Source organism: Gobio gobio, assembly GCF_949357685.1.
Source record: "Gobio gobio genome assembly, chromosome: 18".
NCBI lineage: Eukaryota > Metazoa > Chordata > Actinopteri > Cypriniformes > Gobionidae > Gobio > Gobio gobio.
Window position 1 is genome coordinate 378,975 of NC_137111.1, and position 21,026 is coordinate 400,000.

General features: G+C 55.5%; 1 protein-coding gene across 1 annotated transcript in view; it reads right to left on the reverse strand.

Moving 5' to 3' along the window:
- gtf2a1l (general transcription factor IIA, 1-like) overlaps positions 1–21,026 on the reverse strand; it is a gene marked incomplete at its 5' end in the record, with an annotated part of 53,234 nt that overhangs the window by 26,604 nt on the left and 5,604 nt on the right. Inside the window, 2 exons of the mRNA XM_079842320.1 lie at positions 3,037–3,130; positions 3,502–3,548. Coding sequence (XP_079698446.1) covers positions 3,037–3,130; positions 3,502–3,548 — 141 coding nt within the window. The remainder of the gene's footprint in view (positions 1–3,036; positions 3,131–3,501; positions 3,549–21,026) is intronic.

Consider the following 21,026-nt stretch of genomic DNA (forward strand, 5'->3'; position numbering starts at 1 on the left):
GAGATACGCCAGAGATACACCTGAGATACACCTGAGATACGCCAGAGATACACCTGAGATACGCCAGAGATACGCCAGAGATACACCTGAGATACGCCAGAGATACGCCAGAGATACGCCAGAGATACGCCAGAGATACGCCAGAGATACACCTGAGATACGCCAGAGATACGCCAGAGATACGCCAGAGATACGCCAGAGATACGCCAGAGATACGCCAGAGATACACCAGAGATACGCCAGAGATACACCTGAGATACACCAGAGATACACCAGAGATACGCCAGAGATACGCCAGAGATACACCAGAGATACACCTGAGATACACCTGAGATACACCTGAGATACGCCAGAGATACGCCAGAGATACACCTGAGATACGCCAGAGATACGCCAGAGATACGCCAGAGATACGCCAGAGAAACACCAGAGATACGCCAGAGATACACCTGAGATACGCCAGAGATACGCCAGAGATACACCAGAGATACGCCAGAGATACACCAGAGATACACCTGAGATACACCTGAGATACACCTGAGATACGCCAGAGATACGCCAGAGATACACCAGAGATACCCCAGAGATACACCTGAGATACGCCAGAGATACACCAGAGATACACCTGAGATACGCCAGAGATACGCCAGAGATACGCCAGAGATACACCAGAGATACGCCAGAGATACACCTGAGATACCCCAGAGATACACCTGAGATACACCTGAGATACGCCAGAGATACACCAGAGATACACCAGAGATACACCAGAGATACACCTGAGATACGCCAGACATACGCCAGAGATACACCAGAGATACACCTGAGATACACCTGAGATACGCCTGAGATACACCTGAGATACGCCAGAGATGCACCAGAGATGCACCAGAGATACGCCAGAGATACACCTGAGATACGCCAGAGATACGCCAGAGATACGCCAGAGATACGCCAGAGATATGCCAGAGATACACCAGAGATACGCCAGAGATACGCCAGAGATACACCAGAGATACACCTGAGATACGCCAGAGATACACCAGAGATACACCAGAGATACGCCAGAGATACACCAGAGATACGCCAGAGATACGCCAGAGATACGCCAGAGATACACCTGAGATACACCAGAGATACACCAGAGATACACCTGAGATACACCAGAGATACACCAGAGATACACCAGAGATACACCAGAGATACACCAGAGATACACCAGAGATACACCTGAGATACACCAGAGACACCCCAGATACCCCAGAGATACACCAAAGATACACCAGAGATACACCAGAGATACCCCAGAGATACACCAGAGATACACCAGAGATACCCCAGAGATACACCAGAGATACACCAGAGATACCCCAGAGATACACCAGAGATCCGCCAGAGATACACCTGAGATACACCAGAGATACACCAGAGATACACCAGAGATACACCAGAGATACACCAGAGATACCCCAGAGATACACCTGAGATACACCAGAGACACCCCAGATACCCCAGAGATACACCAAAGATACACCAGAGATACCCCAGAGATACACCAGAGATACACCAGAGATACCCCAGAGATACCCCAGAGATACACCTGAGATACACCAGAGACACCCCAGATACCCCAGAGATACACCAGAGATACCCCAGAGATACCCCAGAGATACACCAGAGATACACCAGAGATACGCCAGAGATACGCCAGAGATACACCAGAGATACCCCAGAGATACGCCAGAGATACGCCAGAGATACGCCAGAGATACACCAGAGATACACCTGATATACGCCAGAGATACACCAGAGATACACCAGAGATACACCAGAGATACACCAGATACACCAGAGATACACCAGAGATACACCAGAGATACACCAGAGATACACCAGAGATACGCCAGAGATACACCAGAGATACCCCAGAGATACGCCAGAGATACGCCAGAGATACGCCAGAGATACGCCAGAGATACACCAGAGATACACCTGAGATACGCCAGAGATACACCAGAGATACACCAGAGATACACCAGAGATACGCCAGAGATACGCCAGAGATACACCAGAGATACCCCAGAGATACACCAGAGACACCCCAGATACCCCAGAGATACACCAGAGATACACCAGAGATACACCTGAGATACGCCAGAGATACCCCAGAGATACACCAGAGATACACCAGAGATACGCCAGAGACACCCCAGAGATACGCCAGAGATAACCCAGAGATACACCAGAGATACACCAGAGACACCCCAGATACCCCAGAGATACACCAGAGATACACCAGAGATACACCTGAGATACGCCAGAGATACCCCAGAGATACACCAGAGATACACCAGAGATACCCCAGAGATACACCAGAGATACACCAGAGATACCCCAGAGATACACCAGAGATACACCAGAGATACACCAGAGACACCCCAGATACCCCAGAGATACACCAGAGATACACCTGAGATACGCCAGAGATACCCCAGAGATACACCAGAGATACACCAGAGATACACCAGAGATACCCCAGAGATACACCAGAGATACACCAGAGATACACCAGAGATACACCAGAGACACCCCAGATACCCCAGAGATACACCAGAGATACACCAGAGATACACCTGAGATACGCCAGAGATACCCCAGAGATACACCAGAGATACACCAGAGATACCCCAGAGATACACCAGAGATACGCCAGAGATACGCCAGAGATACACCAGAGATACCCCAGAGATACCCCAGAGATACACCTGAGATACCCCAGAGATACGCCAGAGATACGCCAGATACACCTGATATACACCTGAGATACGCCAGAGATACACCAGATACACCTGAGATACACCAGAGATACGCCAGAGATAAGCAGGTGAGGGCGGAGTGTTACATGAGCCTCGCTGGGCTCCGTTCTGGAGTGTCTTTAATGTTCAAAAGTGCTAGTCAATCCCACACTAGCAGTGATGGAGCTCCTGACTGAACGTCTGCGAGTGGGTTAGAGTGGCGAGAGGTGTGGCGTCTCACCTGAGGCCGTCTGCAGCGTCACGCCCGCCGGGATCTGGACCGGATACGTTATTCCAGGCGGAAGAGAGAACGTGGCCACAGGACCGCAGGTGTTCTGAAAGTCACAGAAAACACATTTCACTTTCACAAATTCAAAAGAGCTTCACCTTAGCAGAGCCCCATTCAATGAGTTCAGTGAGTGAATTTAGTGAGTTTAGTGATGAGTTTAGTGAGTTTAGTGAGTTTAGTGATGAGTTTAGTGAGTTTAGTGAGTTTAGTGAGTTTAATGAGTTTAGTGATGAGTTTAGTGAGTTTAGTGAGTTTAATGAGTTTAATGAGTTTAATGAGTTTAATGAGTTTAGTGAGTGCATTATTGTGTGATGTTTATTGAGATTGAGTCACTGTTCTGATTCTGACCACAGATGACCGTCCTACAGTACACCGCTGAGAAAGCGGATTGGTGGAGGACAGTGTCTGCTGACTTACCGCTTTAGAGGTGAAGTTCTGCACATTCTGAGCAGCTGGAATCACCACTGAGGTAAAAAAAGAAGACATCAGCACACATGAGCAGAGAAATACTCCAAACCAAACGGGCGAATGTGTGATGCGGTGAGACTGGATGCACACGGCACACTTATCTGGACACACTTCAGGAGTTCCAAAGTCGTCCTCTGATTGGTTGAATTCTACAGGATGTATGTGAGACGTGTGTGTTGCGTTCTTTAACGGTCCGTCTGGAAACAAATACCGTGACGCTAAACTCCCTTGTGGAAGAAGAGGCGTCGTGTTTACCCCTGTGATGATGAGCGCTAACCACGATCAACTCAACGCTGAGTCTCAGAATGTCAGTCAAACGTCCTCTTGACCAATGAAAGCTGCGATAGAGTCCAGACCTACTGGTGTTCGATTCCCCGACTGACCCCCGGCACACACTAGCACACACTAGCACACACGCGACTGACCCCCGGCACGCACTAGCACACACTAGCACACACGCGACTGACCCCCGGCACGCACTAGCACACACTAGCACACACGCGACTGACCCCCGGCACACACTAGCACACACTAGCACACACGCGACTGACCCCCGGCACACACTAGCACACACTAGCACACACGCGACTGACCCCCGGCACGCACTAGCACACACTAGCACACACGCGACTGACCCCCGGCACACACTAGCACACACTAGCACACACGCGACTGACCCCCGGCACACACTAGCACACACTAGCACACACGCGACTGACCCCCGGCACACACTAGCACACACTAGCACACACGCGACTGACCCCCGGCATGCACTAGCACACACTAGCACACACGCGACTGACCCCCGGCATGCACTAGCACACACTAGCACACACGCGACTGACCCCCGGCACACACTAGCACACACTAGCACACACTAGCACACACTAGCACACACTAGCACACACTAGCACACACTAGCACACACGCGACTGACCCCCGGCACACACTAGCACACACTAGCACACACTAGCACACACTAGCACACACTAGCACACACTAGCACACACTAGCACACACTAGCACACACTAGCACACACTAGCACACACTAGCACACACGCGACTGACCCCCGGCACACACTAGCACACACTGGCACACACTGGCACACACTAGCACACACTAGCACACACTGGCACACACTAGCACACACTAGCACACACTGGCACACACTAGCACACACTGGCACACACTGGCACACACTAGCACACACTGGCACACACTGGCACACACTGGCACACACTAGCACACACTAGCACACACTGGCACACACTAGCACACACTAGCACACACTGGCACACACTAGCACACACTGGCACACACTAGCACACACTGGCACACACTGGCACACACTAGCACACACTAGCACACACTGGCACACACTAGCACACACTAGCACACACTAGCACACACTAGCACACACTAGCACACACTAGCACACACTAGCACACACTAGCACACACTAGCACACACTAGCACACACGCGACTCAGGGCTCTACGCTAACATTTTTCTTGAGGAGCACTTGTGCTCCTAATTTAAAAAAATAAGGAGCACAGTCAAAAATTTAGGAGCACTTTTTTGATCAATAACACGCATTCCAATTATAACTTTCCCATTACAGGACTATCTTTGTCCCTTTAAATTAATGTCCAGGGGCATTTTTACCATTATAAGAGCAATGCTTTCTAATATTATTAAATATATGGATCATCTCGTCAATTTCTTCAATTAAAATAGAAAAGTTGTTTTTAAAATGTTAATTTAAACAATAAATTCAGTTAGAGCAATAAGACACAATCCAATTGTTACCAATTTAATTAAATCAGCATCAAAAGATCCATCTGTGCAGTGTAGAAGTGGCACAGCAGCTCTATCTGAAAGTGCTGTTTAGACTGTTTAAGATGACGGATGCAGCTCACGGGTAAATAATGTTGTATGAATGTTTTAAATTTTGAATTTAGAAATGGGTTATGTACAAGTTAAACTTTAAAAGTTTGATATTTTAAATAAAAAGTTCATGCAAAGTATAAATATGAAAATAAAACCGCCAGTAGGGGGCGTCAAGTCTATGTGTGAGTCATTGATTCAATCGTTCAAACGCAGATTCATTCGAATCGAACTGCTTGGAGATGCGCAACAGTTCTGGTGTAGTTTTGATTTTCACAAAATAAACAGTATTGTGGCTAAAACATTTTTACTTAACATCAGCTTGTCTATTGGACTTTTGTACAAGATAAGTATCACATTTGCAAGCATGCCAACTCGGAGCAATAGCAGTGGCGCTCTGGCGCTAATAAACAGAACTGCAGGCGTCTTGCGGAAGAACACTGCAGCCGGATCTACTTCTCTCTGTGTGTGTCTATGGCGATTGGCGAGTCACACAGGGACTGTGCTCCTCCGCAGCGCTTCTGGAATAAAATAGTCAGAATATAAACACTTATTATATGTGTACCGTAGTGATTCAGGGTAAAATAAAAAAAACGGTTTGGAAAATGGATTCATGATGTACTCTCATATACATCTAGTCATTTTTAAACTCGAGAAAAGTTGTGGACTGCAGCTGATAAAGATTAAATCAAGAACTCATACAGGGGCTTTTTTAAATTATTATTTATTAATTCAATTTTGGTGGCATTTTTTTTGCACACACGCGACTGACCCCTGGCACACACGCGACTGACCCCCGGCACACACTAGCACACACGCGACTGACCCCTGGCACACACGCGACTGACCCCCGGCACACACTAGCACACACGCGACTGACCCCCGGCACACACGCGACTGACCCCCGGCACACACTAGCACACACGCGACTGACCCCCGGCACACACTAGCACACACTGGCACACACTGGCACACACTGGCACACACTAGCACACACTAGCACACACTAGCACACACTAGCACACACTAGCACACACGCGACTGACCCCTGGCACACACTAGCACACACTGGCACACACTGGCACACACTGGCACACACTGGCACACACTGGCACACACTGGCACACACTGGCACACACTGGCACACACTAGCACACACTAGCACACACTAGCACACACTAGCACACACGCGACTGACCCCTGGCACACACTAGCACACACTAGCACACACTAGCACACACTAGCACACACGCGACTGACCCCCGGCACACACGTGACTGACCCCCGGCACACACGCGACTGACCCCCGGCACACACTAGCACACACGCGACTGACCCCCCGGCACACACTAGCACACACTGGCACACACTGGCACACACTGGCACACACTAGCACACACTAGCACACACTAGCACACACTAGCACACACTAGCACACACGCGACTGACCCCCGGCACACACTGGCACACACTGGCACACACTAGCACACTAGCACGCGACTGACCCCTGGCACACACACGACTGACCCCTGGCACACACGCGACTGACCCCCGGCACACACTAGCACACACGCGACTGACCCCTGGCACACACGCGACTGACCCCCGGCACACACGCGACTGACCCCCGGCACACACTAGCACACACGCGACTGACCCCCGGCACACACTAGCACACACGCGACTGACCCCCGGCACACACGCGACTGACCCCTGGCACACACTAGCACACACGCGACTGACCCCTGGCACACACGCGACTGACCCCCGGCACACACTAGCACACACGCGACTGACCCCTGGCACACACGAACACACGCGCGACTGACCCCCGGCACACACTAGCACACACGCGACTGACCCCTGGCACACACGCGACTGACCCCCGGCACACACTAGCACACACGCGACTGACCCCCGGCACACACTGGCACACACGCGACTGACCCCCGGCACACACTAGCACACACTGGCACACACTAGCACACACTAGCACACACTAGCACACACTAGCACACACTAGCACACACGCGACTGACCCCTGGCACACACTGGCACACACTGGCACACACTGGCACACAGTGGCACACACTGGCACACACTGGCACACACTGGCACACACTGGCACACACTGGCACACACAGGCACACACAGGCACACACAGGCACACACTGGCACACACTGGCACACACTGGCACACACTGGCACACACTAGCACACACGCGACTGACCCTCGGCACACACTAGCACACACTAGCACACACTGGCACACACTGGCACACACTGGCACACACTGGCACACACTGGCACACACTGGCACACACTGGCACACACTAGCACACACTAGCACACACGCGACTGACCCCTGGCACACACTAGCACACACTAGCACACACTAGCACACACTAGCACACACTAGCACACACGCGACTGACCCCCGGCACACACGCGACTGACCCCCGGCACACACTAGCACACACTGGCACACACTGGCACACACTAGCACACTAGCACGCGACTGACCCCTGGCACACACACGACTGACCCCTGGCACACACGCGACTGACCCCTGGCACACACGCGACTGACCCCTGGCACACACGCGACTGACCCCTGGCACACACGCGACTGACCCCCGGCACACACTAGCACACACGCGACTGACCCCTGGCACACACGCGACTGACCCCCGGCACACACTAGCACACACGCGACTGACCCCCGGCACACACGCGACTGACCCCCGGCACACACGCGACTGACCCCTGGCACACACGCGACTGACCCCCGGCACACACTAGCACACACTGGCACACACTGGCACACACTGGCACACACTGGCACACACTGGCACACACTGGCACACACTGGCACACACTGGCACACACTGGCACACACTGGCACACACGCGACTGACCCCCGGCACACACTAGCACACACTGGCACACACTGGCACACACTGGCACACACTGGCACACACTGGCACACACTGGCACACACTGGCAAACACTGGCAAACACTAGCACACACTAGCACACACGCGACTGACCCCCGGCACACACTAGCACACACTGGCACACACTGGCACACACTAGCACACACTAGCACACACTAGCACACACGCGACTGACCCCCGGCACACACTGGCACACACTGGCACACACTGGCACACACTGGCACACACTGGCACACACTGGCACACACTGGCAAACACTAGCACACACGCGACTGACCCCCGGCACACACTAGCACACACTGGCACACACTGGCACACACTGGCACACACTGGCACACACTAGCACACACTAGCACACACGCGACTGACCCCCGGCACACACTGGCACACACTGGCACACACTGGCACACACTGGCACACACTGGCACACACTGGCACACACTGGCACACACTGGCACACACTGGCACACACGCGACTGACCCCCGGCACACACTGGCACACACTGGCACACACTGGCACACACTGGCACACACTGGCACACACTGGCACACACTGGCACACACTGGCACACACTAGCACACACTGGCACACACTGGCACACACTGGCACACACTGGCACACACTAGCACACACGCGACTGACCCCTGGCACACACGCGACTGACCCCTGGCACACACGCGACTGACCCCTGGCACACACGCGACTGACCCCTGGCACACACGCGACTGACCCCCGGCACACACTAGCACACACGCGACTGACCCCCGGCACACACTAGCACACACGCGACTGACCCCCGGCACACACTAGCACACACGCGACTGACCCCTGGCACACACGCGACTGACCCCCGGCACACACGCGACTGACCCCCGGCACACACTAGCACACACGCGACTGACCCCCGGCACACACGCGACTGACCCCCGGCACACACTAGCACACACGCGACTGACCCCCGGCACACACTAGCACACATGCGACTGACCCCCGGCACACACGCGACTGACCCCTGGCACACACTAGCACACACGCGACTGACCCCTGGCACACACGCGACTGACCCCCGGCACACACTAGCACACACGCGACTGACCCCGGCACACACTAGCACACACGCGACTGACCCCCGGCACACACTAGCACACACGCGACTGACCCCCGGCACACACTAGCACACATGCGACTGACCCCCGGCACACACGCGACTGACCCCTGGCACACACTAGCACACACGCGACTGACCCCTGGCACACACGCGACTGACCCCCGGCACACACTGGCACACACGCGACTGACCCCTGGCACACACGCGACTGACCTCCGGCACACACTAGCACACACTGGCACACACTGGCACACACTGGCACACACTGGCACACACTGGCACACCTACCCCTAACCCCTAACTAGCACACACGTGTTTGGCCCTGGCACACACTAGCACACACGTGTTTGGCCCTGGCACACACTAGCACATACGTGTTTCGCCCTGGCACACACTAGCACACACGTGTTTGGACCCGGCCGACACTAGCACACACGTGTTTGGACCCGGCCGACACTAGCACACACGCGACCCCGACACACACTAGCACACACGTGTTTGGACCCGGCACGCACGTGTTTGGCCCTGGCACACACTAGCACACACGTGTTTGGCCCTGGCACAAACTAGCACACACGTGTTTGGCCCTGGCACACACTAGCACATACGTGTTTCGCCCTGGCACACACTAGCACACACGTGTTTGGACCCGGCCGACACTAGCACACACGTGTTTGGACCCGGCCGACACTAGCACACACGCGACCCCGACACACACTAGCACACACGTGTTTGGACCCGGCACACACGTGTTTGGCCCTGGCACACACTAGCACACACGTGTTTGGACCCGGCCGACACTAGCACACACGTGTTTGGACCCGGCACACACTAGCACACACGTGTTTGGACCCGGCCGACACTAGCACACACGTGTTTGGACACGGCAGGCACTAGCACACACGTGTTTGGCCCTGGCACACACTAGCACACACGTGTTTGGACACGGCAGGCACTAGCACACACGTGTTTGGCCCTGGCACACACTAGCACACACGTGTTTGGCCCTGGCACACACTAGCACACACGTGTTTGGACCCGGCTGACACTAGCACACACGTGTTTGGCCCTGGCACACACTAGCACACACGTGTTTCGCCCTGGCACACACTAGCACACACGTGTTTGGACCCGGCCGACACAAGCACACACATGTTTGGCCCTGGCACACACTAGCACACACATGTTTGGCCCTGGCACACACTAGCACACACGTGTTTGGCCCTGGCACACACTAGCACACACGTGTATGGACCCGGCCGACACTAGCACACACGTGTTTGGCCCTGGCACACACTAGCACACACATGTTTGGCCCTGGCACACACTAGCACACACGTGTTTGGCCCTGGCACACACTAGCACTCACGTGTTTGGACCCGGCCGACACAAGCACACACATGTTTGGCCCTGGCACACACTAGCACACACGTGTTTGGCCCTGGCACACACTAGCACACACGTGTTTGGCCCTGGCACACACTAGCACACACGTGTTTGGCCCTGGCACACACTAGCACACACGTGTTTGGACCCGGCCGACACAAGCACACACATGTTTGGCCCTGGCACACACTAGCACACACGTGTTTGGCCCTGGCACACACTAGCACACACGTGTTTGGACCCGGCCGACACAAGCACACACATATTTGGCCCTGGCACACACTAGCACACACGTGTTTGGCCCTGGCACACACTAGCACACACGTGTTTGGCCCTGGCACACACTAGCATACACGTGTTTGGCCCTGGCACACACTAGCACACACGTGTTTGGACCCGGCCGACACTAGCACACACGTGTTTGAACCCGGCACACACTAGCACACACGTGTTTGGCCCTGGCACACACTAGCACACACGTGTTTGGCCCTGGCACACACTAGCACACACATGTTTGGCCCTGGCACACACTAGCACACACGTGTTTGGCCCTGGCACACACTAGCACACACGTGTTTGGACCCGGCCGACACTAGCACACACGCGACCCCGACACACACTAGCACACACGTGTTTGGACCCGGCACACACGTGTTTGGACCCGGCACACACTAGCAGACACGTGTTTGGACCCGGCCGACACTAGCACACACGTGTTTGGACCCGGCAGACACTAGCACACACGTGTTTGGCCCTGGCACACACTAGCACACAGTGTTTGGACACGGCAGGCACTAGCACACACGTGTTTCGCCCTGGCACACACTAGCACACAGTGTTTGGACACGGCAGGCACTAGCACACACGTGTTTCGCCCTGGCACACACTAGCACACACGTGTTTAGCCCTGGCACACACTAGCACACACGTGTTTGGACACGGCAGGCACTAGCACACACGTGTTTGGACCCGGAGGACACTAGCACACACGCGACCCCGACACACACTAGCACACACACGACCCCGACACACACTAGCACACACGTGTTTGGACCCGGAGGACACTAGCACACACGTGTTTGGACCCGGCCGACACTAGCACACACGTGTTTGGCACTGGCACACACTAGCACACACGTGTTTGGCCCTGGCACACACTAGCACATACGTGTTTGGCCCTGGCACACACTAGCACACACGTGTTTGGCCCTGGCACACACTAGCACACTTGTGTTTGGCCCTGGCACACACTAGCACACACGTGTTTGGCCCTGGCACACACTAGCACACACGTGTTTGGCCCTGGCACACACTAGCACACACGTGTTTGGCCCTGGCACACACGTGTTTGGCCCTGGCACACACTAGCACACACGTGTTTGGACCCGGCCGACACTAGCACACACGTGTTTGGCCCTGGCACACACTAGCACACACGTGTTTGGCCCTGGCACACACTAGCACATACGTGTTTGGAAACGGCAGGCACTAGCACACACGTGTTTGGCCCTGGCACGCACTAGCACACACGTGTTTGGCCCTGGCACACACTAGCACACACGTGTTTGGCCCTGGCACACACTAGCACACACGTGTTTGGCCCTGGCACACACTAGCACACACGTGTTTGGACCCGGCCGACACTAGCACACACGTGTTTGGACCCGGAGGACACTAGCACACACGTGTTTGGACCCGGCAGGCACTAGCACACACGTGTTTCGCCCTGGCACGCACTAGCACACACGTGTTTCGCCCTGGCACACACTAGCACACACGTGTTTGGACCCGGAGGACACTAGCACACACGTGTTTGGACCCGGCCGACACTAGCACACACGTGTTTGGACCCGGCCGACACTAGCACACACGTGTTTGGACCCGGCAGACACTAACACACACGTGTTTGGACCCGGCAGACACTAGCACACACGTGTTTGGACACGGCAGGCACTAGCACACACGTGTTTGGACCCGGCCGACACTAGCACACACGTGTTTGGACCCGGCAGACACTAGCACACAGTGTTTGGACACGGCAGGCACTAGCACACACGTGTTTCGCCCTGGCACACACTAGCACACACGTGTTTAGCCCTGGCACACACTAGCACACACGTGTTTGGACACGGCAGGCACTAGCACACACGTGTTTGGACCCGGAGGACACTAGCACACACGCGACCCCGACACACACTAGCACACACACGACCCCGACACACACTAGCACACACGTGTTTGGACCCGGAGGACACTAGCACACACGTGTTTGGACCCGGCCGACACTAGCACACACGTGTTTGGCACTGGCACACACTAGCACACACGTGTTTGGCCCTGGCACACACTAGCACATACGTGTTTGGCCCTGGCACACACTAGCACACACGTGTTTGGCCCTGGCACACACTAGCACACACGTGTTTGGCCCTGGCACACACTAGCACACACGTGTTTGGCCCTGGCACACACGTGTTTGGCCCTGGCACACACTAGCACACACGTGTTTGGCCCTGGCACACACTAGCACACACGTGTTTGGCCCTGGCACACACTAGCACACACGTGTTTGGCCCTGGCACACACTAGCACATACGTGTTTGGACACGGCAGGCACTAGCACACACGTGTTTGGCCCTGGCACGCACTAGCACACACGTGTTTGGCCCTGGCACACACTAGCACACACGTGTTTGGCCCTGGCACACACTAGCACACACGTGTTTGGCCCTGGCACACACTAGCACACACGTGTTTGGACCCGGCCGACACTAGCACACACGTGTTTGGACCCGGAGGACACTAGCACACACGTGTTTGGACCCGGCAGGCACTAGCACACACGTGTTTCGCCCTGGCACGCACTAGCACACACGTGTTTCGCCCTGGCACACACTAGCACACACGTGTTTGGACCCGGAGGACACTAGCACACACGTGTTTGGACCCGGCCGACACTAGCACACACGTGTTTGGACCCGGCCGACACTAGCACACACGTGTTTGGACCCGGCAGACACTAACACACACGTGTTTGGACCCGGCAGACACTAGCACACACGTGTTTGGACACGGCAGGCACTAGCACACACGTGTTTGGACCCGGCCGACACTAGCACACACGTGTTTGGACCCGGCCGACACTAGCACACACGTGTTTGGACCCGGCAGACACTAGCACACACGTGTTTGGACCCGGCAGGCACTAGCACACACGTGTTTCGCCCTGGCACACACTAGCACACATGTGTTTGGACCCGGCCGACACTAGCACACACGTGTTTGGACCCGGCCGACACTAGCACACACGTGTTTGGACCCGGCAGACACTAGCACACACGTGTTTGGACCCGGCAGGCACTAGCACACACGTGTTTCGCCCTGGCACGCACTAGCACACACGTGTTTCGCCCTGGCACACACTAGCAAACACGTGTTTGGACCTGGAGGACACTAACACACGTGTTTGGACCCGGCAGACACTAACACACGTGTTTGGACCCGGCAGACACTAGCACACACGTGTTTGGACCCGGCAGGCACTAGCACACACGTGTTTCGCCCTGGCACGCACTAGCACACACGTGTTTCGCCCTGGCACACACTAGCAAACACGTGTTTGGACCCGGAGGACACTAGCACACACGTGTTTGGACCCGGCAGACACTAACACACACGTGTTTGGCCCTGGCACACACTAGCACACACGTGTTTGGACCCGGCCGACACTAGCACACACGTGTTTGGACCCGGCAGACACTAGCACACACGTGTTTGGACCCGGCAGACACTAGCACACACGTGTTTGGACCCGGCACACACTAGCACACACGTTTGTGGACCCAGCACACACTAGCACACACGTTTGTGGACCCAGCACACACTAGCACACACAAACACACGTGTTTGGACCCGGCACACACTAGCACACACACACACACACACACACGTGTTTGGACCCGGCACACACTAGCACACACACACACACACACGTGTTTGGACCCGGCACACACTAGCACACACACACGTTTGTGGACCCGGCACACACTAGCACACACGTTTGTGGACCCGGCACACACTAGCGCACACACACACACACGTGTTTGGACCCGGCACACACTAGCACACACGTTTGTGGACCCGGCACACACTAGCGCACACACGTGTTTGGACCCGGCACACACTAGCACACACACACACGTGTTTGGATCCGGCACACACACACACACGTGTTTGGACCCGGCCCACACTAGCACACACACACATGTTTGGACCCGGCCCACACTAGCACACACACACGTGTTTGGACCCGGCACACACTAGCACACATTAGCACACACACACGTGTTTGGACCCGGGACACACACACACACACGTGTTTGGACCCGGCACACACTAGCACACACACACACACACACGTGTTTGGACCCAGCACACACTAGCACACACACACGTGTTTGGACCCGGAGGACACTAGCACACACACACACACACACACACACACACACACACACACACACACACACACACACACACACGTGTTTGGACCCGGAGGACACTAGCACACACGTGTTTGGACCCGGAGGACACTAGCACACACACGTGTTTGGACCCGGAGGACACTAGCACACACACGTGTTTGGACCCGGAGGACACTAGCACACACACGTGTTTGGACCCGGAGGACACTAGCACACACACGTGTTTGGACCCGGAGGACACTAGCACACACACACGTGTTTGGACCCGGAGGACACTAGCACACACGTGTTTGGACCCGGCACACACTAGCACACACGTGTTTGGACCCGGAGGACACTAGCACACACGTGTTTGGACCCAACACACACTAGCACACACGTGTTTGGACCCGGAGGACACTAGCACACACGTGTTTGGACCCAGCACACACTAGCACACACGTGTTTGGACCCAGCACACACTAGCACACACGTGTTTGGACCCGGAGGACACTAGCACACTTGTGTTTGGACCCGGAGGACACTAGCACACACGTGTTTGGACCCGGAGGACACTAGCACACACGTGTTTGGCCCTGGCACACACTAGCACACACGTGTTTGGACCCGGAGGACACTAGCACACACGTGTTTGGCCCTGGCACACACTAGCACACACGTGTTTGGCCCGCCAGTGGAAACACGGCTCATGTGACAGTTCTGCTAATTTATTCTAATAGGGCTTTTTAAGTGTAGCACCACAGGCGGGATTTGGGGAGGGAAATGGGTGTAAACACATCTAATGAATACAAGTTTTACTAGTAAGAACTGAACTAGAGAGCTCTCGAATAATAACGGTTTACAGTAAGAACTGAAGTGTAGAGCGCTCTACTTTAACCCTTACTAGCTAAAGATTTAATTATGAGGAGTAACACTGGGAACATTTTAAGCTAAAGCGCACTCATACTCAAACACACCCGGAGGACACTAGCACACACGTGTTTGGCCCTGGCACACACTAGCACACACGTGTTTGGACCCGGCAGACACTAGCACACACGTGTTTGGACCCGGAGGACACTAGCACACACGTGTTTGGACCCGGCCGACACTAGCACACACGTGTTTGGACCCGGCAGACACTAACACACACGTGTTTGGACCCGGAGGACACTAGCACACACACGTGTTTGGACCCGGAGGACACTAGCACACACGTGTTTGGACCCGGCCGACACTAGCACACACGTGTTTGGACCCGGCAGACACTAGCACACACGTGTTTGGACCCGGCAGGCACTAGCACACACGTGTTTCGCCCTGGCACGCACTAGCACACACGTGTTTCGCCCTGGCACACACTAGCACACACGTGTTTGGACCCGGAGGACACTAGCACACACGTGTTTGGACCCGGCAGACACTAACACACACGTGTTTGGCCCTGGCACACACTAGCACACACGTGTTTGGACCCGGCCGACACTAGCACACACGTGTTTGGACCCGGCAGACACTAGCACACACGTGTTTGGACCCGGCAGACACTAGCACACACGTGTTTGGACCCGGCACACACTAGCACACACGTTTGTGGACCCAGCACACACTAGCACACACGTTTGTGGACCCAGCACACACTAGCACACACAAACACACGTGTTTGGCCCTGGCACACACTAGCACACACACACGTTTGTGGACCCGGCACACACTAGCACACACGTGTTTGGCCCTGGCACACACTAGCACACACGTGTATGGACCCGGCCGACACTAGCACACACGTGTTTGGCCCTGGCACACACTAGCACACACATGTTTGGCCCTGGCACACACTAGCACACACGTGTTTGGCCCTGGCACACACTAGCACACACGTGTTTGGACCCGGCCGACACAAGCACACACATGTTTGGCCCTGGCACACACTAGCACACACGTGTTTGGCCCTGGCACACACTAGCACACACGTGTTTGGCCCTGGCACACACTAGCACACACGTGTTTGGCCCTGGCACACACTAGCACACACGTGTTTGGACCCGGCCGACACAAGCACACACATGTTTGGCCCTGGCACACACTAGCACACACGTGTTTGGCCCTGGCACACACTAGCACACACGTGTTTGGACCCGGCCGACACAAGCACACACATGTTTGGCCCTGGCACACACTAGCACACACGTGTTTGGCCCTGGCACACATTAGCACACACGTGTTTGGCCCTGGCACACACTAGCACACACGTGTTTGGCCCTGGCACACACTAGCACACACGTGTTTGGACCCGGCCGACACTAGCACACACGCGACCCCGACACACACTAGCACACACGTGTTTGGACCCGGCACACACGTGTTTGGACCCGGCACACACTAGCAGACACGTGTTTGGACCCGGCCGACACTAGCACACACGTGTTTGGACCCGGCAGACACTAGCACACACGTGTTTGGCCCTGGCACACACTAGCACACAGTGTTTGGACACGGCAGGCACTAGCACACACGTGTTTCGCCCTGGCACACACTAGCACACACGTGTTTAGCCCTGGCACACACTAGCACACACGTGTTTGGACACGGCAGGCACTAGCACACACGTGTTTGGACCCGGAGGACACTAGCACACACGCGACCCCGACACACACTAGCACACACACGACCCCGACACACACTAGCACACACGTGTTTGGACCCGGAGGACACTAGCACACACGTGTTTGGACCCGGCCGACACTAGCACACACGTGTTTGGCACTGGCACACACTAGCACACACGTGTTTGGCCCTGGCACACACTAGCACATACGTGTTTGGCCCTGGCACACACTAGCACACACGTGTTTGGCCCTGGCACACACTAGCACACTTGTGTTTGGCCCTGGCACACACTAGCACACACGTGTTTGGCCCTGGCACACACTAGCACACACGTGTTTGGCCCTGGCACACACTAGCACACACGTGTTTGGCCCTGGCACACACGTGTTTGGCCCTGGCACACACTAGCACACACGTGTTTGGACCCGGCCGACACTAGCACACACGTGTTTGGCCCTGGCACACACTAGCACACACGTGTTTGGCCCTGGCACACACTAGCACATACGTGTTTGGACACGGCAGGCACTAGCACACACGTGTTTGGCCCTGGCACGCACTAGCACACACGTGTTTGGCCCTGGCACACACTAGCACACACGTGTTTGGCCCTGGCACACACTAGCACACACGTGTTTGGCCCTGGCACACACTAGCACACACGTGTTTGGACCCGGCCGACACTAGCACACACGTGTTTGGACCCGGAGGACACTAGCACACACGTGTTTGGACCCGGCAGGCACTAGCACACACGTGTTTCGCCCTGGCACGCACTAGCACACACGTGTTTCGCCCTGGCACACACTAGCACACACGTGTTTGGACCCGGAGGACACTAGCACACACGTGTTTGGACCCGGCCGACACTAGCACACACGTGTTTGGACCCGGCCGACACTAGCACACACGTGTTTGGACCCGGCAGACACTAACACACACGTGTTTGGACCCGGCAGACACTAGCACACACGTGTTTGGACACGGCAGGCACTAGCACACACGTGTTTGGACCCGGCCGACACTAGCACACACGTGTTTGGACCCGGCCGACACTAGCACACACGTGTTTGGACCCGGCAGACACTAGCACACACGTGTTTGGACCCGGCAGGCACTAGCACACACGTGTTTGGACCCGGCCGACACTAGCACACACGTGTTTGGACCCGGCAGACACTAGCACACACGTGTTTGGACCCGGCAGGCACTAGCACACACGTGTTTCGCCCTGGCACGCACTAGCACACACGTGTTTCGCCCTGGCACACACTAGCAAACACGTGTTTGGACCCGGAGGACACTAACACACGTGTTTGGACCCGGCAGACACTAACACACGTGTTTGGACCCGGCAGACACTAGCACACACGTGTTTGGACCCGGCAGGCACTAGCACACACGTGTTTCGCCCTGGCACGCACTAGCACACACGTGTTTCGCCCTGGCACACACTAGCAAACACGTGTTTGGACCCGGAGGACACTAGCACACACGTGTTTGGACCCGGCAGACACTAACACACACGTGTTTGGCCCTGGCACACACTAGCACACACGTGTTTGGACCCGGCCGACACTAGCACACACGTGTTTGGACCCGGCAGACACTAGCACACACGTGTTTGGACCCGGCAGACACTAGCACACACGTGTTTGGACCCGGCACACACTAGCACACACGTTTGTGGACCCAGCACACACGTTTGTGGACCCAGCACACACTAGCACACACAAACACACGTGTTTGGACCCGGCACACACTAGCACACACACACACACACACACACACACACACACGTGTTTGGACCCGGCACACACTAGCACACACACACACACACGTGTTTGGACCCGGCACACACTAGCACACACACACGTTTGTGGACCCGGCACACACTAGCACACACGTTTGTGGACCCGGCACACACTAGCGCACACACACACACACGTGTTTGGACCCGGCACACACGTTTGTGGACCCGGCACACACTAGCGCACACACGTGTTTGGACCCGGCACACACTAGCACACACACACACGTGTTTGGATCCGGCACACACACACACACGTGTTTGGACCCGGCCCACACTAGCACACACACACATGTTTGGACCCGGCCCACACTAGCACACACACACGTGTTTGGACCCGGCACACACTAGCACACATTAGCACACACACACGTGTTTGGACCCGGGACACACACACACACACACGTGTTTGGACCCGGCACACACTAGCACACACACACACACACACGTGTTTGGACCCAGCACACACTAGCACACACACACGTGTTTGGACCCGGAGGACACTAGCACACACACACACACACACACACACACGTGTTTGGACCCGGAGGACACTAGCACACACGTGTTTGGACCCGGAGGACACTAGCACACACACGTGTTTGGACCCGGAGGACACTAGCACACACACGTGTTTGGAACCGGAGGACACTAGCACACACACACGTGTTTGGACCCGGAGGACACTAGCACACACGTGTTTGGACCCGGCACACACTAGCACACACGTGTTTGGACCCGGAGGACACTAGCACACACGTGTTTGGACCCAACACACACTAGCACACACGTGTTTGGACCCGGAGGACACTAGCACACACGTGTTTGGACCCAGCACACACTAGCACACACGTGTTTGGACCCAGCACACACTAGCACACACGTGTTTGGACCCGGAGGACACTAGCACACTTGTGTTTGGACCCGGAGGACACTAGCACACACGTGTTTGGACCCGGAGGACACTAGCACACACGTGTTTGGCCCTGGCACACACTAGCACACACGTGTTTGGACCCGGAGGACACTAGCACACACGTGTTTGGCCCTGGCACACACTAGCACACACGTGTTTGGCCCGCCAGTGGAAACACGGCTCATGTGACAGTTCTGCTAATTTATTCTAATAGGGCTTTTTAAGTGTAGCACCACAGGCGGGATTTGGGGAGGGAAATGGGTGTAAACACATCTAATGAATACAAGTTTTACTAGTAAGAACTGAACTAGAGAGCTCTCGAATAATAACGGTTTACAG